Source organism: Rhinopithecus bieti, unplaced genomic scaffold, assembly GCF_001698545.2.
Source record: "Rhinopithecus bieti isolate Rb0 unplaced genomic scaffold, ASM169854v2 scaffold_39125, whole genome shotgun sequence".
NCBI classification, from domain to species: Eukaryota; Metazoa; Chordata; class Mammalia; order Primates; family Cercopithecidae; genus Rhinopithecus; species Rhinopithecus bieti.
Window position 1 is genome coordinate 921,006 of NW_016816262.1, and position 25,144 is coordinate 946,149.

General features: G+C 36.5%; 1 protein-coding gene across 6 annotated transcripts in view; it reads right to left on the reverse strand.

Annotated features, from left to right (window-relative positions):
• The window catches only part of NETO1 (neuropilin and tolloid like 1), a 135,837-nt gene that overhangs the window by 52,979 nt on the left and 57,714 nt on the right, over positions 1-25,144 (reverse strand). For all 6 annotated transcript variants that reach the window (XR_001881958.1, XR_001881957.1, XM_017854703.1 and 3 more), the window contains exons 5-6: positions 3,794-3,835; positions 3,548-3,675 (exon numbers count right to left, since the gene is read on the reverse strand). Coding sequence is in view for 4 of the 6 variants with exons in the window: in XM_017854703.1 (XP_017710192.1) it covers positions 3,548-3,675; positions 3,794-3,835 (170 nt within the window). In the remaining 2 variants the exon portion in view is untranslated. The remainder of the gene's footprint in view (positions 1-3,547; positions 3,676-3,793; positions 3,836-25,144) is intronic.

Below are 25,144 nucleotides of genomic sequence, written 5' to 3' on the forward strand. Positions count from 1 at the left end.
TGAAATTAACAGTTACCATGATTTGGTCTCCCATCATTTCATTCTGGTGGCTATTTTCCAGACCAGATTCTGAGTTGGACGCCATAGTATTTACTCAGAGAGGCATATGTCTACACTCCTTTGTTAACTCATATTGAATTTCATTATCTGACTCAGTTTATTCATCTTTTAAATGACGTAGTCAGTAACAAGGTTCTTTCTGCCTCTGGTTTTCCAAATTCTAAGAAATCTAGATTAATCACATTCTAATTAAATGGGACCATCTAGATTAATATTCTTTAGTAAAGGAGACATCAGATATTGTATTTTCTGTTTGTCAAAAGCTGGAAAAGCAGTAAATAATGTGTATACATTTTAATAGAGTCAAGTAAGCTATTCAGCACTTTCCTTGTGTAATGTGGTTCGGTCACCAGGTGTCATCCAAATATTCGCCACGAGCCATTTCAAGTTTAACTTGTGCTTTGATAGTCTATTCTCATAAGCTGCTAGGAACTCTACAAAAATAGAAAGTCCACATAGGCAGTAATCTCCAGTCCTTGCTTTTCTCCACAGTATTCAAAGCCACTTCCCATCCTCTAACCTTTAATTTAACAGAGAAAGCCTGTTACAATAGAGCCATCTTTGTCCAGCTCTGCAGGCAGCTTCCCCTTTGGGTCACAGAATGCCAATTCTGTAACAGACAGGTACATCGGTCATTGTTGCTCTGGAATTGTACAAAAGACAGTCTATTTACCAGCTCGAAAAAAAGGGTGTGCATTTACACTGTCATGAAAACCTTCTCCTTAAGACTGTAGTGACAAAGGTCCTGGTTATGACAGTAAGCTGGGGGCACATATAATCCTGTTTTTTAAAAGTCTTTAAAAATGTTCCATTCGTAGAGTTTAAGAAAAACAAATAGCCCTTGCATGTGAATCCACGTCTTATGAAAAAAGCATAATAAGCTGCAACCTAGCTCTCTGGTAATATAGGTAGTGGGTTTTTATGGTTTTATGTGAGCAAAAGCTTTTGACTTAAAAAATAGAAGAAAAATAACTGCCTTTCTTCATAATGCAATTAACTTTCTCTAAGATTTGTTCAGAGGCAAAGAGAAATGCAAGCATCAAAGCTGGAAGCTGGAGCATGATCTCTGAATCTTCTTACACCAGATAGGGTAAATCAATGGTAGACTCGCACAGCTGTCAGTATCTTGGTGAATCTTCATGAGAAATATTGTGTCCGGTAGACAAGGTGAGAAGGCTCTCCAGGCAGAGGGAATAACATCTATAAAGTCATGGAATCATAAAAGAGAAGAGAGTATGCTTTTTCAGGATTTAATGCAATTGCACGTGACCAAATGAAAGTGTGGATAGGGAGGTGGTGTCGATTCTTTAAGCTAAAGTGTTCTCCAGGCCTCTCTAAAGAACTCAGCCTTCATCCTGACTGCTTCAGTGACATACGGAAAATCAAAGCAGAAAGACTGAAAGTTGGGGGAAAGGTGCCACATTTCCATTTTATATGCAAACCCTAGAGACATATGCAAGAAAAAAATCAAGTGAAGAAATACCAGTGCCCTCAAAAGAGGTTCTTCGCTGGGTGTGACGACTCTCTCCTACAATCCTAGCACTTTGGGAGGCCAAGGCGGGCAGATCACCTGAGATCAAGAGTTCAAGACCAGCCTGCTCAACATGGCGAAACCCCGTCTCTAATAAACATACAAAAAAAAAAAAAAAAAAAACAATTAGCCAGGTGTGGTGGTGCACGCCTGTAATTCCTGAAGCAAGAGAATCGCTTGAGGTGGGAGGTAGAGGTGGCAGTGAGCCGAGATCGCACCACTACACTCCAGCCTGGGAGACAGAATGAGACTCCATCTCAAAACAAAACAAAAACAAAACAAAAGCAAACAAACAAAAAAAGTGGCTCTTCTTTTCCCCTCAGACTAAATATCCAGTCCCCAAATTCTATCTTATCTCTCTCTAATATTTCCCTTATGTTGGACCACCATGGCCTAATTTCCAACACTGGGATTACCGCCACAGCTTCCCACTTGGTCTTCTGCTTGCAGTGTTGACTCCTCTGTCTCTTTGTTGCAGGAAAAACCAATTTTCCTAACATGCAAACCCGGTCATATTACTTTTCTGCTTTGTTTTTCCGTGTCACTGAAGCACTAAGGATGAAGGCTGAGTTCTTTAGAGAGGCCTGGAGAACACTTTAGCTTGAAAAATCAATACCACCTCCCTAGCCACGCTTTCATTTGGTCACATGCAATTACATTAAATCCTGAAAAAGCATACTCTCTTCTCTTTTATGATTCCATGACTTTATAGATGTTATTCCCTCTGCCTGGAGAGCCTTCTCACTCTACTGGACACAATACTCCTCATGAAGATTCACCAGGATACTGACAGCTGTGTGAGTCTACCATTGACTTACCCTACCTGGTATAAGGGGTCTTTTCTCTCTCTGTTATACCTTACAAATACCCCAATGATCTAACCTTACTGCTTAGATTATTCTGTTACATATTTGTCTAAGAACTAAACAGAAACACCTGAGAACAGGGCCTGGTATGCTTTTTCATGTCTCCAGCAGAGGGCTTGCGAATTTATAGAATCACAAAATCAATTAATTAAATAACACACAGTTTCAGCCTCAATAAATAAATGACTACATATCTAGTAAGTCAATATTTTTTCTTACAACTTTGTAACTGAGGAATAAAAACAAAAGCAGGAGAATGAACAAATAACACCTTAGTTCTATGACACCTGCTGGCACAAAATGACTCATCCTCTGTATTTTGGAAAATGTTTCCATAAACAGAATCAACATAGTTGCTCCATGGAAATGTTTCCAAAATGGGGATCTGAGTCAAAATCTAACCCACAATAGACTTAGCTTAATATATGTAACACTTTTAATTTTTACAATGTATTGCCAACCCTCAAAAATCAGGGTGATTAACATAAAATCTAGATTTTTGGCAAGTTATGAGAAATAATGGAGGGCTTGATAATGCTGGACCCACATTTTCTCATAACAGCATCACACGGAGCTTCACGGGCAGCTAAGTCATGCCTGTCTCCTTCAAATGGGCACAGGATCTCCCAGGCCCTGTTACCATTGCTGCCAGCCCTTGCCACACTTGTATTTTACATGCCAGATATTCACGATTTTGTAGGCTCCAGAAAAACCTCTACAGATATAATTTTAGTTTACAAAATCAACCAACTGCAGATATTGACAATAAGAGCATAAGAGTGATTATACTTAGAGCCATGGCTCTTGCATACTATTTCAATCCACGTTTCAGACAGGCTGACTTACCTTAAAGTCTCTTGTCTAGGTTATCAAATAATTTATTCAACTCACTCTCTAGATTGCTATTTATGACATCAAATTTAGATTGGTCAAGAGAAGACAAGTTACATCTCAAAAATCAAAATGAAATCATAACCTATGATGACTGCACTCTGAAATGTATTAGACATGTCCAGTTGTTTCAAAGCAATGCACGTTATAGACACTCCTCACGTCAGCTGTCAAGTGTGGGTTTCATCTTAAGACTGACCTTGGACCGTGGAGGCGCTCGGATGTACCACTTGCAATCAACAGCCTCGCTAGCAGTAGCTTTGCCTTCCTTCATAATTTGCACAGACTCCACAATTCCTTCGGAACCGCCCATCTCAAACTCACACGCTAAATAACAAAATGCCAAACAAACACACAAAAATGGATCTTGAATAATAAACCAAAAGTGTATTTCATAGCAGAAAGCAAAGTCTTCTGAACAGTATGAAATATCTGTTTTACCAACCTGGTAATGGTTTCAAAGCTCCAAGGTCCTTAAAGTCAGGATCTTAAAAATTGAGAAAAAGACAATTAGTCCCATTCTACATTTATTACTTACATTGATTTTAAGTTATATATCATTAAATTATCCAGAAATCTGCCTTTAAAAACACATTAGGGGAGAGTAAATGATTAAATAAAAGTGCATAATGATATTGGGACTGAAATGTTAATTTAGTATTACTACAAGGTTTTTTTCTCAATACAAAATACACAATTTAAATTTTTTTTTCTAATGCCACTCCTGCCTCTAAGTATCAAACAAAAATCTTACTCATTACCTATAACTCCGTAGGTGGAATGATTAAATTAATTATATGATCTAACCTTCATAACAGGAGAATAGATGTTCTTGTAAAAGGTATCCGTCGGTAATTCAAGGTTTGGGGCAATTTCCCTGTGTTCTAGATACTATCCTCTTTGCTGATTCAAAATATTCTGTAAAGTGTAGTAACACAGTTTTTAACTAGAACATCTGAAGCACAAATTAAGATGTAAAATCTAGAACTGCTCTCCTTTGGCTGACTGAAAAATCCTGTTTTCATCAAATCTTTCTCTGCAACATTTCATACTATGCTAACTTTCAAAGCATTCCTCAGTATTCTAGTTTGTCAACTCAACACCCACTCTCCTCATCTTCCTCGCAGTCAAGCCCAGGCTCAGCCACCTGTCCTCTGCTTATTTACGTATTTCAGGAAAAGCCTGCTGTTTCATGAGTCTAAGGTGTTTTCTAACAGTGAAAAGGCAAATTGGTGGTCTCATACTCATTCCTGGAATTGATTTTGAGGTAGGTATACAGTCAATGAAATATAAAGATGAGCCTTTGAGAGAGCTTCTGAGAAAGTCTTCCTCGTAATAGAGACAAGGTGTATATCATTTTTCTGGCTCCTATTGCAGTCATGCTTGTATCGGATGTGGTGGAATCATGCATTAGCCAAATTTCAATGTTGAAGGTGTTAATATAAGAAAAGGCTAATTGTGATGATGAGCACAATGAAGATGTGTAGAACCATGAATCATTAATGATGTCACTGAGACACTGTATTACCTTATTTGATACACATATATTCCTATTTTTTAAAAATTTTAAATTTTTAATTATTACAAGTACGTAGTCATTGTATATATTCATGGAGTAAATTATTACAAGTACATAGTCATTGTATATATTCATGGAGTAACTTATTCTGGAGTTGCATTTCTCCAAGATTTATATTGTTTTTTTCCATTTGACAAATAAAAATTGTTTACATGTATGGTGTACAATGTGATGTTTTGATATGTGATGTTCTGGTATGTGTGTACATTGTCGAATGGCTAAATAAAGATAATTCACATGTCTTACCTCATATCTATCATTTTCTTGCATAGTGAGAACACTTAAAATCTACATTCCGGCAATTTTCAAGTATATTACAGGATATATTGTTATTAATTACAGCTACCATGGTGATCTCTTGAACTTATTATTCTTCCTGAATACCTGAAATTAGGCTTTTTGCTTTTTGAAATAATACATGTCCTTGTAGCCCTTGCCACTTTGAGTTGAGGTTTCTTTGACTTATGAGTGAGTGAAGGCATCGATGACTATATGTTAGAGGAACGTGGCATATAATTTAAAAGATGATTGGGAAATATATTTGTTGTTACTACCATGGCATCAGCTCTAAGTTTAAATCTTTTAGAGTTAGAAATATTTTATGAGACATTGCTCAATAACAATTCAGGACTGCAATATAAAAAGCAGCACTCTTTCTAGAAGAGGTTAGTTCTGGATATTAAGACTATGTGTGCTAATATGTATGTGTGTATTTAAGTGCATTTCTTTGTATGTCTGTGTACCTGGACATGCAAAGCCTGTAACTACAGGCTGATTGTTAGTTTAGTTATCGTTATTAAAGGTTTTGTTTTTGTTGTTGTTTCTTGCTTTGTCAAACAGTTATGTGAACTGATCTGTTGAAAACTGAGAGGCCTGGATTGGCCATACTACAATCTGATCACATGAGCTATTTAGACTTTTTTTATTACAGACACTATTAGAAAGCGTTAATAAATTTTGAAACAAGTTACAGATTCCTTTGCAAAGCTGTTTTGAAAATAGATTTTAAAAATCTTTTTAGAAAAAAAGAAAAAAAAGAAACTGTAAGCCATTTCCATTTAAAAAATAGGGACATCACAGATCATTTGGACCAAGACACTTCCTAGTAGAAATTTGTTTCTTCATCTAAATCAATAGATATATAGCTATTATTTCAATAAATACGTATTTAACAGCTACTGTGCAATAAAAGCTATGTTTTGCATAACACTGCTAAAATTGGTTGTTTCCATCAAGCAGTTTCATTGGTATTGACGAGGTCCCCCGTATCTTCCTTATTTTTCCATCAACCTTGATGACCTGTTATCTAGACTTTTTGTTATTCATTGTGTCCTTATTAAGAATAATGCTTAATTATATTCATAATTAATACTCATTATCTCCTTCTTGATTAGAATATTTCAGCTTTACGTGCCTGTTTCTACAATTTTTGTGGAATGTAGTTGATACTCTATTTTCTGGTTTGAAGGCTAACATTTGTCATTTTTATAACTCATTCCAGGCAATGTTGAGAGAAATGCCAGTTCTGGGAACTGAAAATTTATTTTTGTCTTTGTATGAACAGTGATAGCACTGATAGTTTAAAAAAAAAAACTTTAGGAAAAAAATGTTTTTGCAATTCCATTTATATTAGTATCACAATAATAGATGGACCATATGACCTGCAAAAACAAACCAATAAACAATATTCTTTTTTTTAAAACAGCCTAAATTCAACTTAAGATTATAAAGACCGATTGGCCAAGGTTGTTTGTGGGTGAGGACATGAATTATTAGGCAGATGCATGATAAAGTTGGACTTGGTAACTAGTCTTCTACTCTGGATCTATCCCTCAAGTCTGTTCTCTACTTAGCAACCTAAATAAACTATTACACATGTAAATCAAATAAACTATTACACATGGAACTCTCCTGATTTTCCACTTTTCTTAGAGTGAGACCATCAATCTTTATAATGCATCTTAACGTCCTGTGTAAGTTCTTGCCCTTGGTCCCTGGCTCCATGCTGCTGGTTCCACTCTCTTCTTTCTGATCACATTCACCTATTTCTCAAACACCCCAGGCTGTTCCTATCCTCTGTACCAGGAACTTGTTCTTTTGTCTCTCTGCAATACCTTTCTCCTGGCTTTGGAGAATTGAATGTTTCTCATTCTTTGGTTTTGGGTTCAAATATTATGTTCTCAGAAACGCCTTCCTTGACAATCCTCTCTAAAACAGCACTGTTCCTAATTTTGCTTCCCTCACATTATTGCAATATACAATTATTTAACTATTTGTCTGTTTAATTTTTTACTAACCGTCTACTTCCACTGTTCCATAATCAAGAATCTCTGTAAGGAAGGGTTCCCCAACCAGCTGCGGTACGCACAGCAGGAGAAGAGCAGAGGCAGGACAGCAAAGGAAGCACCAACTGTATTTACAGCAGCTTCCCATCGCTCATGTCACCACCTGAGCTCCTCCTCCTGTCAGGTCAGCGGCAGCATTAGATTCTCATAGGAGTTTCAACCCTATTGTGAACTGTGCGTGCGAGGGATCTAGGGTGCATGCTCCTTATGAGAATCTAATGCCTGATGATCTGGGGTGGTGACGCTAGCACTGGGAGCAGCCGGAAATACAAATTAACATTAGCAAATTAACAAATTAACATTAGCAAATTCATTAGCAAAGAAGTTTGACTGCACAGAGACCATAATAATTCAATCACTTCCAGACACATATCAAAAGCCTATCACTGAGTGGCAAGTAACAAGCAGCATCTGGTGGCAGGCTTTATAGTAGCAAGTGAGTTGATGCACTTCAGTTGTACAGCTGCATCTGGGGGCAGGCTTTAAGTCAAAATCTGCCACTTATTTTAGTCTGCATGTGGCACACACATGACACACATTATTTTATGTAATACTTCCATCCATGCCTCTTTCCCACACTGCACACTTGTCTCTGTCACAGTTTTGGTAAGCCCACAAGCTAAGCCTAGCCAAAATGAGTTAAAAAACAAATGTCATCAGAGAGCTTCTTTGAAAAGGGTTAAACACCCAATGATTAGACAGCAGAAGACCCTAAAATTGCCAACAAAAAGAAAGCTGCACTTAAAGAGAATACCAAGAGTTCTACTTAAATTACAGGTTCACTGCAACAGATGATTCACATTCTCCAAGACCACTCTGTACAATGTGTGGCGACCGGTTATTCAAGGAAGCCATTAAACATTCATAACTGCTTTGCCACATGGTGACCAAGCACCCTTCATTCGTTTTTTAAAAGAAAAAAATGTAAACATAATGAACAGAAGCAATTGTGGAAAACTATCACTTCAACAAATGTGTCTGCACTGAGAGCATCATTCTTAGTGGCTCACTTCATTGCTAAAGCTAAGAATCCCTTTATTATTGGTGAAGAGTTGATCCTGCCTGCTGCTGAGGACATCTGTCACTAACTCTTAGGGGAGGCTGCAGTTCAAAAGATGGCTCCTTTCAGCTAGCACCATAACTAGATGAACTGATGAAATGGCAGAAGATACTGATGCACAATTGTTAGGATTAATGAGTCACCATGGTATGCAATCTGGGATGATAAGTCTACCAGTACTGACAACGAGGCAACAGTATCTGCTTCTGTATGGTGTGTTTTCAGGAGGATGTGCATGAGGATATGTTATGTGCACTTTTATTGCCAAACACCACAGCTGGAGAACTATTCAAGTCTTTGAATGATTATATATCAGGAAAACTGAATTAGTCATTTTGTGTCCGGATACACACGAATGGAGTGGCTGTCATGATGGGACAGTTTTCTGGTTTCCCTACCTCAGTCAAAGGTAGGGAATGTGAGTCTATGCACTGTGTCATCCACACAGAAATGCTGTGCTGGCTAGACAAAAAATGTCATGTGTACTAAACATTTTGCAGAAAGTGATCAAAACTATCAACCACATTAAAGTACATGCCCTTAACTCACATCTGTTTGTGCAGCTCTGAGGAGATGGACGCTGAGCACACGTCTTCTCTTATACACAGAAGTGAGATGGCTTTCCCAATGTGGATCACTGGCCAGAGTTTTTTAGTTAAGACAGCCACTCCAGAGATTTCTTGTAGACAAATAGTCATCCCTGGCAACACATTTCAGTAACACAGATTGAGTTGCAAAACTTGCTTACTTGTGTGACATATTCAACCTGCTCAACGAACTCAATCTGTCACTTCGTGGAGAACAGCAACTGTGTTCAAGTCAGCAAATAAAGTGACTGCATTCAAAGCCAAACTGGAATTATGGGGATGACGAGTGAACAATGGAATTTCTGACATCTTTCAAACATTAGCAGAGATTTTGAAAGAGACGGAGCCAGGGCCTTCTTTCTCACAGCTGGTGCATGAGCACCCATCTCAGCTTTCAGAAGAGCTTGAGCATTACTTCCCAACCAAAAAAGTCCCCGGAACTGGGAAGGAACAGATCCGTGCCTCATTTGCAAATAAGCCGGTGAATGGACTTTAGCCATGCTAGAAGAGAATCAAATGCCTGATACTGCAAATGATGGTGGCCTTAAAAGTGTGTTTGAGACAACTTCAAATCTCCATACGTTCTGGATTAAAGTCAAGGCAGAAGATCCTGAGATTGTCACAGAACGCACTGAAAAGCCTCCTCCCATTTCCCACATCCTATCTTTGTGAAGCAGGGTTTTCTGCAGTGACGGCAACTGAAAACGAGATCACGGAGTAGACTGGACATAAGCAACACACTTCTGATACCACCATCTCCCATAACCCCCAGATGGAACTGTCTAGTTACAGAAAACAGGCTCAGGGCTCCCAGTGATTCTACATTATGGTGAGTCATATAATTATTTCATTATATATTACTATGTAATAATAATGGAAAAAGTGCACAATAAATGTAATGCACTTGAATCATCTGGAAACCATCCCCACCCCAGCAAATAGAAAAACTGTCTTCCATAAAACTGGTCCCTGGTGCTAAAAATGTGCCATAAGGGACTTTGTGTCTCTTGACCCTCTCTATCCAGGACCTAGAACAGCGCTTGGGCATAACAGGTGATCATACTGAGTACTGAATTTAATACATCTCTTCCTATAAATAATACAGTTACTTTACCCCAACTTGACTGTATTATATGTTGATGTAATTGCAAGACTTTATACTTAACACTTTTCCAATCCGCAGGTTCTCACAGTAACTATATCACATCAGACACTCTATTACAGAGCAGCCTCATGTTTAACAAACCTCTCCCTTTTTGTTTCTAGGCTCACATCTAGACTCTGTTTTCCAGCCTTTCTTGCAATTGTAAATGGCCATGGAAGTGAGCTCGGCCAATAAATGCAGACAAAAGTTAACTTTACCCGCAGGCTGGGTGCTTACAATCGTCTTGAAAAAATTCCTACAGGGTCTGTCTTTCTTCCATGCACTGGAGACGTGAAACTCCATCAGCTTCACTTTATAAGTGAGTATGTGGGGCACAGACAGCGTTTTCCTGGACTCTCATTTGACTTTTTCTCAGTAAATAATATACTTCAATTATGTGAAATTACTAAAGTTTTTAAAATGTTATTGCAACTATTATTCTATGAGCTCAGGAGCATTCCATTATTGAGATCCAAAGCTCACTATTTTCATAATAATACTAAAATTCTATTTGTCTTTTTGCAGTCTCATTTTCTCAAAAATATATGGAAGAGTTTTCCAGATATTACATGACATGGCTTTTAACACTACTGTGACTAATAAAGTATGTGCTTGTATTTTCAAATATTCTAAGATTAGGGTGTAAATAACACACATTTTCAGAGATTAGCTTAGTTTGTTCTCAGTGATTTTACTGGACACTTACTGGTTATTTTCAGTTCTTAATACAATGCCAGTAACCCGATTTTTGTCCAATACAACGTTATTTTTAAACTTCAAAATGTTTATTAAAGTTACATGGAACCACAGCAAGAATTAAGTACGTCTGCTGCTTTATTTTGTAAATCTATTTACTTATCTATCTAATTTGAAACTTTTATAAACAAATTTTATCTAGAGATATAACAATATAGGGCTTACTTACATTTCCTCTTAAATAAAATATAGTTATGCCATATTTTTCTTATGGTGAAGGATGGAAATTTGTCTTAGAAAGGAGAGATTAAAAGACTCACTGTCTCCACCACGGTCACACCATCTATTTCTAAATTATGAAAAAAGGTGAAACTGACATTTCAAACAGGTTTCTTATGGAAGGGAAGACTCTATTCCAAATAAAATCAAACAAACCTGTAAATAAAAATGAAAATATGAGAACATCTATCTTTTCATCCACTTTATAGATGTTAATAATTTACTTTATTAGGACTTAGAAAACAGGCATTTTCGAGTGGTTTTATTCTGAATGTGTGATGGAAGCATTGAGACAAGAATTATTTAAAAAATGTATTTTAAATATAGACATCATTCGTTCTTTAAAAGCTAAATATCACTTTTCAAACTCAACATAGTGAACTCACTGAAATATCTTGCAGTTATTGTGAGGCCTTGGTCGAGAAGCTCACAGGAGGCTAATAAAGCCATTTACACCTGCCATTGCTGAATGACTACTGGATGAAAAGTCAGTAAAAGAAACCAAGACACTGCCACTTTCCCATCACACGGTAACGTGCTGATTAAAGTTTCAGCTTAGACAAGAAGACAGAGTTAATGCCCTGTCTGGAGAACTTCACTTTTGTCTGGAAAATGAACAGATATACAGACTTGGCTGGGCTTCCTTATTTTGCTTGAACTTGTCCAATGTCAGCATGGGCCAACGATCAAGGATCATCTTTTATGTGAATGCTTGACAACAAATGGAGGTAGTGCTGAAATATTCAAATTTTTGGATAACTTTCAAATCCTGCGGTTTATGCTGGGACATCTGGGCTGCCATGTGCATTGATGGCACAAAAACAGTGGTGGATAAAACTGCTGGTGTCTTAGCAATGAATCAGGACTGTGGCACCAAATCTTAGCAGCTAGTATTCACTGCCTAATTCACTGTCATGCAACTGCACAGTAGGAAAACAAAAAGGAATTTTACTTAAAATCATCATGATGAAGCATGAAAAACAATGGTTTTAAATTCTGAAGGTGAGTAAATGTTTTAATGTTCTGTAAGAGGAATCGTTAAGTATGGATAAGGTATTTTGCTGCAGCCTGAATTGTTTCCCGTTTTCTCAAGAAAAGCACTTTATAGTTATTCAAATTGTGTGAGCTACCCATTTTTTTTCGTGGAGCATCATTTTGCTTGAAAACATATTACAGTTATTTAGATTTGGATGTTTGGCAGACATTTTGTTGAAAATGAACAAAACGAGTCTGTTGATTTTAAGAAAAACAACTGACAATATTTGTTGCCAATGATAAAATTCAAACTTCAAGGGAAGGAGATGAATTTGCCACAGTGCACTTGACAGCTTCCCAGCACTGAGAGAATTTTTTAAATGAGATTGTTGTTGATGTGAAAAAATGTGATTTTTGATTTGTGTCAACATTTAGCAGTTCTGCATAATAGTAATCCAATAACTGCCAAATAAATAATGCACAAAGTTAAGCATCCATGCGGAACAGAGCACTTTTAAGAGAGAAAATACACTAATAGATGTTAATGTAACAGAATACAAAGAAATTCATTAATACAGTTGCATATTCCCTGTTGCAACTAATCTTTAAGAAGCTATCACTTGAGCTTTGGTGTAGTATAGAATAATAATCACCAGTATCTGAAAAGCCTATTAAGACACTCTTTCCTGGCTGGGAGCAGTGGCTCATGTCCTTAATTTCAGCATTCTAGGAGGCCGAGGCAGGCAGATCACCTGAGGTTGGGCGTTCAAGACCAACCTGACGAACTGGAGAAACCTCATCTCTACTAAAAATACAAAATTAGTCGGGCATGGGGGCGCATGCCTGTAATCCCAGCTACTCGGGAGGCTGAGACAGGAAAACTGCTTGAACCTAGGAGGTGGAGGTTGCAGTCAGCTGAGATCACGCCATTGCACTCCAGCCTGGCCAACCAGAGCAAAACACCATCTCAAAAAAAAAAAAAAAAAGAAAGAAAAAAAAGAAAAAAGATACTGTTTGCTGTTCCAACTACATCTCTCTGTTAGACTGGGTTCTCTTCATCTACTTCTACCATAACAACACATCATAACAGATTGAATGCATAAACAGGGGTGATAATCCAGCATAGTCAACCTGACACTAGATTTGCAAAAAACGTAAATTAATGCCATTCCTCCAATTAATATTATAGTATGCATTAATATCTTCATATTAATTTATATTTTAATATGATATGCTATGTATCTTAACACTTTATTGGTTTATTGGAATAATTTGTACATTCCTTAATAAATAGCTATTTAAAATATTCTCAGTTTAAATTGCTAACATAATAAATATTGAATGATACAGCCAATAAGCCAAGCACTTTGAGGTCTTCGATAATTCTTAGGAGAGGAAAGGAGTTTTGAGACTAAAAAGCTGCAGAACGTCTGGCCCAACCAATCCCATGTTTGTATCATGGGTACCTTTTTCCAGTAGAACTCTAAATTACAATTTAATAGCTCAGGCTTGCACAATGTATTTATTTCATAATCCAATGACATTTCATACTGCTAGCCACATTGCAGACGAACTTTCTGGAAACGACTGTTAACTGATTAGATTATAACTGAATCATATCAGAGGCCTCTTCATTTCATAAATGAAAGAAATAGAGAATTGACAACTTTAGAAAAATGCAAGTTGTTTTGATTTAAGACCTAAACAGCTTCGGTGCTAACTCTAGAACTTTGAACCAATCATTTCATATTTCTGAGTCTTATTTTCCTTAACTGAAATAAGAATGCTGTTTGTTTAGGTTTTTACAACTCACGTATGCCAAGTATATCACAGAATACAGTGGTATCCCCAGAACAGGTCATGAATACGAGTCATTTCCTGACCAAGTGACACAACTATGTTTACAAACCTTCTGATTATAAAAATCAGCTTTGATACTGTGATATTTTCAATGCACAGCTCAACTACCTAACAGGATAGTCTTGGAGAACAATACTTTTCCTCAAATTTCCACAATCTCAGATATCTTGAATTATGTCATTCATCCTTATTGTTCTCCCTCTTACTGACAAGTACATGCTGAAAGTGGCATCAAATAAAATCTATACTAGTTTTCTAAGTTACTTAACAATCTCTATTATTTGCATTGGCTTTGAATAACTCATCAGAATTTTTAAATTGTCTTGACTGTGTTACACTTTTATCAAATAAATGACAAATAAAATGTGGAAAAACTAAAGTCGTGTTACAGTGTTGTTCATAATTATCCTCAAAAATCTAATGAGCTAATATGCAGCGCCAATATTTAACTGCAAACCATTTATTAATTGGCCATAGAAAAATAAATCCAGTATTTTGATAGAAATTAGTATTTATGCTACAAAAAAGAATGCAGACTTTAGAATCAATTTGCACTCCACTATAATCTTCAAGAATTTTCCTATGATACAAACTAAAATACAAGTCAATCAAATTTTTATGAGACCCAGAGTTCTCAAATATTCTACACAAATGAACAGTAAGAATACAATTTTGAGATATATCTACATAACTAAAAGTTTTTTTTGTTGTCTCATTTTACTTCTTAATTTATTTTCATTTAGTTAGATCCATGAAAATAGCGAATACTACTGCAGTGATTAATATGTACCAGATATTATTCTAATTACTTTAAATATAGTAAATCCTTTCTTCCTTAACATTATATGAGGTTGATAACAGTGCTATGCTTGTTTTATAGCTGAGGAAAACAGACAGCACAGAGACATTAAGTAACTAGCCTAAGAATACAGTCGTAAGTGGTAGGGCTTGAAATCAGAATTAGGCAGTCGACCTCCAGATTCCCATACTGTCATTTTCTATTTAAATTCATTACAGACTTGTAAATGCTAAGAATGTCATCTGGTCTACTGGGCCTGTCTGGACTCTCCATGTGGCTGTTCTTCCTTCTCTCTTGAATTGGGAGTGACGTAACCCAAAGCAATTTTACATATAAAACAGGTAAAATACAATTTTTTGGCAAGGGAAAAATATGTTTGAGTATGATGTTGGAGCTCCGGTTAAAAACACAAATATGTTTAAAAGGTTTCAAAAGTAAATTTCAAAGATTAAGATCCATGTAAATAAATCTTTTTCATTTGTCCTACAGAGGAATAAATTAGAGTGGTGTGTTGAAAGCTAATGATGAGAAGTGCTAAATGCTGCCACAGGAAACAAGTATTCTTGTACGTTTCTTGGGGGTGGGGTGGTAGATGGCATTACTTACGATGTCCTTTTCACCCTGAAGCCCAGTTATTCTGTGATTAGTTCTTCTAAGCATATGATTATATTTGGGTTCAAGCGAGTTGGTCAAATTTACAAACCCTACAGTTAACAATCAATGACCAATCACTTTATTTTAGCTTTACTGATGGATTGGGCATGGGAAGTGAAGGAGAAAACAATCAGGGACAATGTTTACTTTTCTCATTTCCATCAACAAAGACTCCACGAGCTAGGAAGTTATTAAACTTCCCACTCTCAACCTATAAACTCATCTAGATTCACTGTCATTACAACCTATCTACCATCTGTCTCAGAACAATTTCTCTCTCTAAATCTAATTCTCCACCTAACGTATGGATTTTCTAATCACTCCTACTCATAGTAGTTGGCATATCAATTATCTTCCTCCAATTCTGAAAAATTTTTCTAAATCTAATTTTCCACCTATCTTCTGGATTTTTAAATCACTCCTACTCATAGCAGTTGGCACATCAATTATCTTCCTCCAGTTTTTAACTTACCTTCTATTATCTACATCCTTTCAGACAATAAATCTGCTCAAGTCCCTTCTTAGCTAATAACACACTGCAAACTCCTCCTTCACCTTGTTTCCCACTGTCCACTCCTTCTTTCCTGTTCTCATTCAATTCCCAGATGACTGACTTCCATTCCTTAGACCTGAGATCCATAATCAATCTGCACATCCACATCTCCTACTCACTTTTGAAAGTTCCATCATGTTTGTGTACACATCTTTATTGAAACAATGTTTGATTTGAAACTAACCACACCCTTCAATGGCGACATTCTTATTTCCATCCTTCCATATGTCTGCAACAGGTGTTGGACCCCTTGTCTTTTACTCAAGGATGAAAACCAGAGTGCTTATAGTTTTTCAAATCATTTGAACAAACTTTAAGGGCCATTTTAAAAATCAATTGCAAAAAAAAAAAGAACTTAACAGCACAGTATAAAATAGCTTGCATAATCATATTATTTTAATACTCTGATTTAATTCACTCGTGTCTAGAAGCAGCATTGCTCTAGTATAAAATTCATATTACCATGTTTTAAACTTCTTTTAAAGGTATACTGTTTTCTCTAAGTATGGGGTTGGCAATTATAGCTTCTCATTTTGAGTTTGTCTACAATTATAATGGCTTTCATGTGGGCACAGAGTATATATATCCTGACTTTTTTCTAGTTTAACATAAATTTTACTCATATAAATTTAAGAAATCAAAACTTACAAGATTTACAAGAAGAAAAGGTTTGAGCCCTTTAAAATATTATTAATATGTGCATAGCTTGTACAGCTTTTTTGTTCTCTTATTTTATTTATTTAGCTGTAATAGGAAGTTTCCTCATAGTGCTTATATTCACATTTTTAAGCAAATTGAGAAAACATAACTCTTATAACATGAGTACACAGAAGCTGGATTTTGTTTGTGTTCACATTAAGTAGACTTTTACAATGTTTACTTTTGATAGATAGTCACAAGGCAACACCACTGTTCTGCAGAGAAAACTAGCATTTCCTAAACATAATCATAGAAAGATGTGCGGGATAGAGTGAAGAAATCTCCAGAAGATCAAACATGACAGAAACAGAACAACGAAGACAAAAACAAAACACACACACACACACACACCTATATCGTCCAAATACTGGAGTTTGCACATTTGAATTAGCTGTCACAGAATACGTTTTGCTGTTCTTATTGTTGTTGTTGTTGCTGTTGTTTCTGTCCAAGGGCAACCAGGGAAGCTCTTGATTGGTTATTAGCAATATCCCTGCCCCTTAATTCTCTCAGAATGTCCTTATTTGCTCATCCTAAGTGATACAAACAATACATGACCCCATCTCCTGTGTCATCTTTTTCACTAGACTGGTTTAATAGGGCATTTCTTGTTGGCAGAAATGTGGTGCCAGTGCTATTAGCAAATAAAACACCTCCATCATCATCCTCTTTTCTCAATTATGGCACATTCACTGTTTTCCCAATATCAATTGCGGCTTATTGATAAGGACAGAAAGCACTGGCGATTAATCAGGAAGAGAGAGGAACTGCAGGCTACAGAAGGTTCTGGAGCTGATGCCAAGGCAGATGACACTGGACTAGGGCTGAACTTTTATGCCCAGAAAGGTGAGAAGATATAACTTCTCCTAAGAGCTACTTGAGTGTCTAGGAATAACGAACTGCAGTCTTTGGGACCCAGGCTTACAAGCGTGACATAGTTTGCAGAGAAGGGAAATGCTGTGTCTGATACACACAGGTTGGAAGCAGTGGTGGCACTGCAGATGTGTGTGTGTGTGTCTGTGTGTGTGTGTGTGTGTGTGTGTGTTTGAGTATGTGTGTGGTGAGGAGATGGCATTAATCTCACATTGTCCTCTTCCATCCCAGTTATGCCACTGTAAACTAAATAAATTGTGTCAATGAAAATCAAGAAGCAAGATATTTTACAAGAAAAGTTATGCTACGTTTAAGCATCATGACAAAGTCTTGTGTGTTACAGCCACATAAATATGTTAAGGACACAATAAAGCTGACGAGTCAAGCTAATGGAGCTTCAAGACAAGACCTTTTGTGCTTCCAGTGAATTTGATGAACATTAGACCCTTCTAAATAGAGTTGGAGCAGCCTCTTATTGGAAACTTTAGCAGTGTTCTCTGTTGGTGCCCTTGGCAAGGACACTGGATTTTTTATGCCAGGCAGCAGTGGGATACATGGAAAGTGGAGGAGCCATCATGGGACCAAGAGAGCAAATGTAAAAGGCCAAGTGGTGCCTTGTGAGGAGCCTGGCATGGATGCATGCATGAGGCAGCTCTTGGTCAATCCTGGAGAAGCTGTTTGAACTGCATAAATTTCTGCCAGTCTGGAAAAGAGGTAAAGTTACCATATACTGTAAAAGCAAATGTGTCCTTTTAAGTCATGATTCTCATCCCTTTACCAAGGTCAGAATCTCTCAGAGTTCTAGCCATCACTCTGCTCGTCACATCCAGAAATCTCAGCCACCCACTTTTCATAAAAGCCACACATAAGGTATATACTGACGTACAAAGGTTGAAATTAAAAGGCAAAAAAAAAAAAAAAAAAAAATGCATGCCAGACAAGCAACAAATAAATGATAAAAGTTTTGTAATATTATGTTAAACAAAATAGACTCAAAACCCAAATGAAAATAATCAAAAAGTACGTCAAATACTTAGTTTCTTAAAGAGCAATTGATAAGAAAAAATTAATATGCTGAACCTGAATGTAACTAACACTTATTGACAGAATTCTATCTTCTAAGGCATCAATTGCCTCGCTTCTAAAAGACTGGGGTAAAAATATCCACCAGACCTGGTACAAAGCAGCAGTAGGTGCACGTATCAAGTAGTTAATGGAGGGGATGTGGATTTGCTAAAGTATAAAATGTTATGCAAATATAAATTATCCCATGCATGTACAATTTATATTTTGAACTTCTTTGTGATGCATGAATAAAAATTATCTTAATTCAAAGAATATCTCAAATATGATTACTGCTCTATCAAATTTATTTACAAATCATATACTGTTGTTGTCTCACTGGCCATTCTGTACACTGCACTTGTTTTTATCAGATACCATTTAATGTTGAGACAAAAGAGAAGTTAACTGCATGTCTTTAAATGCCTGAGATCAGTAGGAAAATACCCTCAGAAATTTTCCTAACGGTTTTTTTCTGCATATTGCAAATATCAAAGTGATGATAGATACTTGCTACATGCCAAGAGAGCCACTTTCCCTTAATATATGCTATGTGCACAAATCCCTTTTATGTCCATTTAGCTTGAAAATAATACCTTCAGTATAAATAATGGTAAAACCAAGCTAATCTAAATATGTATGAAACATTTTTTTAACAAAACATTGTGTCTAATGTCACCATTTGCAGTTTAAGAGGTCATCTCCAGGAAGTGTACAACTATCTGAGAGCTTAAAGTATTTATTTGCATTCTACAATATCAAGTAATCTTGGTCCATTTTAAATACAGAGTAAGTACATGATTACCAAAAACTCACAATCTTCCCATCTCTATTTCTTGTATTTGTCTCCTTTGTACTTGTGTTCCCAATTATTGCAGTAATTTAGGTTTGAATAGGCACCTGAAACCAGTAGTTTTAATGGGCGCTACACTTGAAAATGGAAGTAATCATGTCAGGTGGCTAGTCTGGAATCACATTGTGCCTCTGAAAGAAAAATTATTTCTAGAAACTGAGGTCTCTGTCTTGGGAAATGGGAAGAATGATTATTCCTGGACCTAACTGCCAGGATCCATTTGGCATGCAAACCTATCATCTCTCAAGCACTGTAAGAATGGAGACCTTTTACAGCCCATATCAAATAAAACTGTAAATAGCGCTAAAATGAAAGTCTTAGAATTCTTAACAGTGTTATACCACTTCTTTCCACTGGCATTAGAAAATCTGTAATTTTGAAAATGGCACTGCATTATAAAAGCACTGTGAAATGGTTCACCTACTCCTAGAATTCAGCTTAAGACACAGCTGTTTATGAGACACCTGCTAAATCTGTAGTTCCTCGCTCATTTTTCTGTCATTCAAGAACAAGAGCATGGAAGGTGATTTCATTAAGAGGTGAGAAAAATAATCTGAGGCTTTCCCAGAGTAATGGTCTACAGCAACATAAATCAATATCATATTTTTTAGGTTCTGTTATGTTAGAAGGAAAGAATGGGTTTATCTTATTTAGTTAGAGAGGAAGATTTATGGGATGGCTTCTGCTTTATTGCTTTTAGACTTTTCATTTTGATCTATCATTAACCTAAGCTGGAAACTGCAAAAACAAAATAAATTTGACTACTTCCTCACACGTTCCCTTCATCAGAAAGATACTAAGAGCTTGCAATTATTCTTTGTAAAATCTCTACTACCTCCCTCCCTTTCCATATCCGCCATGGTGTTCTTTGTCACGGCCTTCCTCACCCTCAAGCTTCACGGTCTTCACCATCTACGTGCCTTTTCCCGTCCATCCTATAGTCTTTGGCACTCACTTTTCTGACGTCCAGATCTGAGTGTCTCACTCTGTGCCCACTCACCCTAACAGCACCACCTGCTCTGCAATGCGAAACCCATGATTCATCTCCTCATTCTCATTCTACCAACGATTCTCTTTATTGTCTTTACGGTTCCATTTTCCACAGACAGCCTCCCCTCAACTTAGGAACTCCAGCTTCCATATTCCAAAAGAAACTCCCATCAGCTGTGCTGCTAGCTCGAATAATCTGTTCTCTTTCTTTACTGAGCTTTCTTCTGGATGTTTTGGAATACAAATTACCTTTCATTGATCTCAATAATTTCAATTAGTGACACTGCTACAAATTAAATGATTACAAATTCTTACAGAATATTTCAAAAAGTAGGGCCAGATGGGGTGGCTCACGCTTGTCATCCCACCTCTCTGGGAGACCAGAAAAGGAGGCTCTCTTGAGTCAGCAGTTTGAGACCAGCCTAAGCAACACATTGAGACCCACATCTCTACAAAATAAAGTAAAATGAGCCAGGCGTGGCGGCATGCGCCTGTAGTCCCAGCTACTTGGGAAGCTGAGGGAGGAGGATGGCTTGAGGCCAACTGTTTGAGGCTGCAGAAAGCTGTGATCATACCACCTTAATCCAGCCTGGGTGACAGAGTGAGACCCTGTCTGAAAGAAAGAAATAAAAAAGGTAACTCATTAATGAATCCACGGATTTGGGGTTCTGAAACCTTCTTTTGATTCTTGGAGACCTTTCTCTTGGCTCTCTCTCTCGTTTACACCCAAACTTTCAGTGCCAGGGAGAGGACTCCTAGTTCAACAGTGTGTGGGAATTACGCAAGCAGCTCTGAGTGCACAAACATCATTAAGAGATCTGGTGTTTCCACAGTGACCACAGCCTTAAAACCACAACTGTAAGTGTGATGCTAACATCTTCATTGAGGAACAACTGTGGGTAAAACTTCTCTAGATTCACTGTAGGGTGTTTAAGTGATAAAATCACCACACTATATGAAATAAGTACAATCATTCTCATTGAAGGCAGGAGAAACAGAAGTTTATGGAAGATCATAAAGCGACTCAAAGGCATTCTTTAGTCAGTGGAGAGTCAGTACTTGAACACAGTCTGTCTGATTGCACAGTTGTTCACAGCTGTGACAACAAACCTCCAAAACAGGCAGCAGCTTCATTGCTGGTTTGTCTTGACATTTGTGCCTGAACATTTATTTACCACTTCAGGACCAACAAGTCCAAAATGTACATTGTCATCTTTCTTCCACTTTTTCCCTATGATTTCGGCCAACGTCATCAATTACTTTTAAGTGATCCAGGCTTTAGATTCTAGTAACTTTTTGGTTTCTTCCTCACTCTTAACAGTTTCGTGCATCTACCTCAAAATGACCAACGTCATGTCAATTCCTTTCTTAGGCGGTCTTCACCTTTATTACTTTTTAATTCTCAATTCCCAGTATATTGTTTGAGTAATGCTTAGAGCAAATCATTTGTTTCACCTAGTCCTCCTAATTTCAGTCTTAACATTTTTCAATCCAGTCTCTCTAGAATGTACCTCTGATGCTGCCAACTTCCTCCCAAATATTCAGTTTCTCCTATAAATAACTCATAAAGCTTGAAATTCTAGATACATTTCCTAACATTAATTCGAGATCCATCTCCTAAATTTTCTCTTGGAGTCAACAGCCCTGTCAGAACAAACTACCTCTCATCACCATAACATATTCCCGATGACATGTAAAATGTGTATAACTACCAATTCAATTTTTGAGGATTTACTTTAAAGTAATAAAATAAAAGATACTGATCATATAGCACTTGTGTAATAATTGTTTTTAGGACCTCAGATGTCTAACCAAAGCTGGGAATCTGATGAGAGAACCACTCTCCATGAAGCGGAAACAGGGAGATCCACCACCACTTACGTGAGATGAATGAGAGATTGTCCAGCTCTTTCTTCCCTGAAGGGGCCGTGGAAAATAGTAAGAGGGACTATGCCTTGCTGTTGAGCAGCCTGAGGCATGACAATGTGCATGAGAAGTTTCAATCAGCACTTGTCATTACAGGAGAACTGCAGTTCAAATACCTAAGACCTGGATTATTCAAATATCTTAAACCATACATTTAACTGACAAGGATATGCATATTACAAGGATATGCATGGGCTGCAATAAATACAACTACTTTCTGCAGGAATATAACTTCATTCTAGGCCCCAAACAATTCCCACAAATATTTTTCCAAAAGAAATGAGTTGCTTACAGCAAAAAGTTAATCACAGGAGCATAAGACCTGAGGGAAGAACAGTGAAAACAAAGAGAAGAAGTGAATCTTGAAAGATTCCAAATAATAGAACTACCATGCACAGACCATAAAGGAACAATGTTTATCATGTTTTAAGACATTACAAACCACACTGAAAATATCTGCAGGGGAACAGGAAACTATCAAAAAACCGCAGTGTTTTTGAAAAATAACTAAATAAATATAGAAATGAAAATCGCAATAATTGAAATAAAAAACTCAATAGACAGATTTAATAACAGACTACAAAGGATGCACTCAAAGATACCAGAAGAAATCTCTAGTGCATTGCACAGAGATGAAGAGTGACAAAATATAAGAGAAGTTAAAAGAGAAGACACAGTGAGACGCTAATCTTGTCAGGGTTCTAGAAAGGGAGGAGAAAATGAAGGGCATGAAATATTTAAAGAGATGATTATTGAGAGTTTTCAAAACTGTGAAAAAGAAAAAAATCTTTACACTATCCAGAGAAAAAGCATAACACACTCATGAAAGGAGCAGTAATTAGGTTGATACATGATTTCGGTGGCATCCAGGAGACTAGAATGATGTATTCTGCAATCTGAAAAAAAAAATGCTCATCCAGACTTCAACATCCAAGAATGAAGCTGAAGTGAAAACTAGAATTATCTGCCAAAATCTATTTTCACTAAGGGAATGTGTGAGGTCTCCAGTTCAAGCAGAAGGTAAGTGATATTAGGTCCCCAATTTTAGATGCAAAAAGGAATAAAGAATAAGAAATGTGTAGGTAAACAGATGGGCACTCACTGAATCCAAAAATAAGAGTAAGGCAAAAATAACAGATAAATCATGAGTTAGTAATGAAAGATAACATCTTAAGATTCTGTGTTTTCCGAGGGAATAATGACCGCAGATTTTGAGAAGAGAATGTAGATGTTGTAGTTCTTGAGTAACCACTAATAGGACAGGGAAAATAAAAGTAACTTAATTAGAGAAATAACTAAAGGCAGACAAATTGCATGAGGAAATCATAAAAAGAAGTAAAAACTAAAAAAGAAAAAATAAATAAAACAAAGGAGGAACAAATAGAAAGCATAAAATGTAGGACTGATCTAAACCCAGATATATGAACTAAACACAATATCAAATAACAAAGACCAGAAAACTGGATTAGGACACAAATCTAATAATGTGTTGCTCCTAAGAAACATCTGTAATTTAGGGAAACATAATTGTTTAAAGTGTTAGGAAAAGAATGATGCAAATTCAAATCCAAAGAGATCTGATATGGCAATTATAGGAATAAAGAAAAACTTCAGGGAAAAAAGCATTACTACATATAAATTGAGTTATTTTTAAACTCCAAGATTCAACTCTCTGAGACATATAATCATTTTAAACGTATATATACCTAATAACATAGGTACAATGTTATCATTGCATCAATGAAATATTTCCAGAATTCAAAGGGAAATAAAAATCTACCACCATAGGGACAGAGTTTATCAAAGAAAAAAAACTTTAAAAGTATTACTATTTAGTAAAACAATTATTATAAAATACTACAAAACAACTTGTTTGATGTTGCTAAAGCAGAACTTACAGGGATATTTATAGTTTTAAATCCTTATGCGAAAAGGCAAAAACACCCAACTATATCGGCCAGCATCTATCTCGGTGACCTATTTTTAATTACTCATGTTGCTATAACCAAGTATTCATATGTTTAAAGAATGGAACTCAATCTCTGCTTCACACCGCAAACTAAAAACCAAAATCTGAAAAGTAAACAAATGCAGTATGTAGAAGACAACAACAAAGAATCACTTTATGATTTCAACAAGGGAAGATGAATTAAGTCACAATATGAAAATAAAATAATAAATTAAAATTAAGAATTTTCTATCTCCACATGACACCATAATGAGAGTAAAAAAGTAAGTCATGCACTGCAAGAGCTTATCAACACTTACAGCCTTCAAATCACCAACATCTAGAACATCTACAGACCTACCACAAATCAGTATACAAAAGACAGACAACACAACATAAGATAGGCAAAAGTCCTGGCCAGGTGTTTCACACAAGAGGAAATTTGAGCCATTAAAAAATTTAATAAAAGTCATTTAGTCTTATTAACAATTAACAAAATGCAATTAAACTAACAATGTGCGATCCCATTAAGCAACCAACAAAACAGAAAAGAACGTAAGATTGACGACATCGAGTTTCATGTGTTATGTGGAACAATGAGAACTCCTGGCCACTGCTGATAGTAGTGGACATTATTGCAGCCATATATAGAACGAATTTTGGCATAGCTTTGGGACTGAGTAGGGTTTCAAAGACTCCTGAGAAAACTATCAATTGTGGCTGGAAGAACAGGTAAGAAAATCCTACTGGATATAACACAGGCAGCTGTGTTATTTAGTGGCAGAAAGTCTGGCAACACTATTGCCTGGGTAGAATACAGGAAATATCCACAATAAACTTATACAGTTTACTAATGAGATTACTAAACAGAATGTTCAAAGTGTCAAATGTCTTCTCTTAGGTGCAGATAGGTA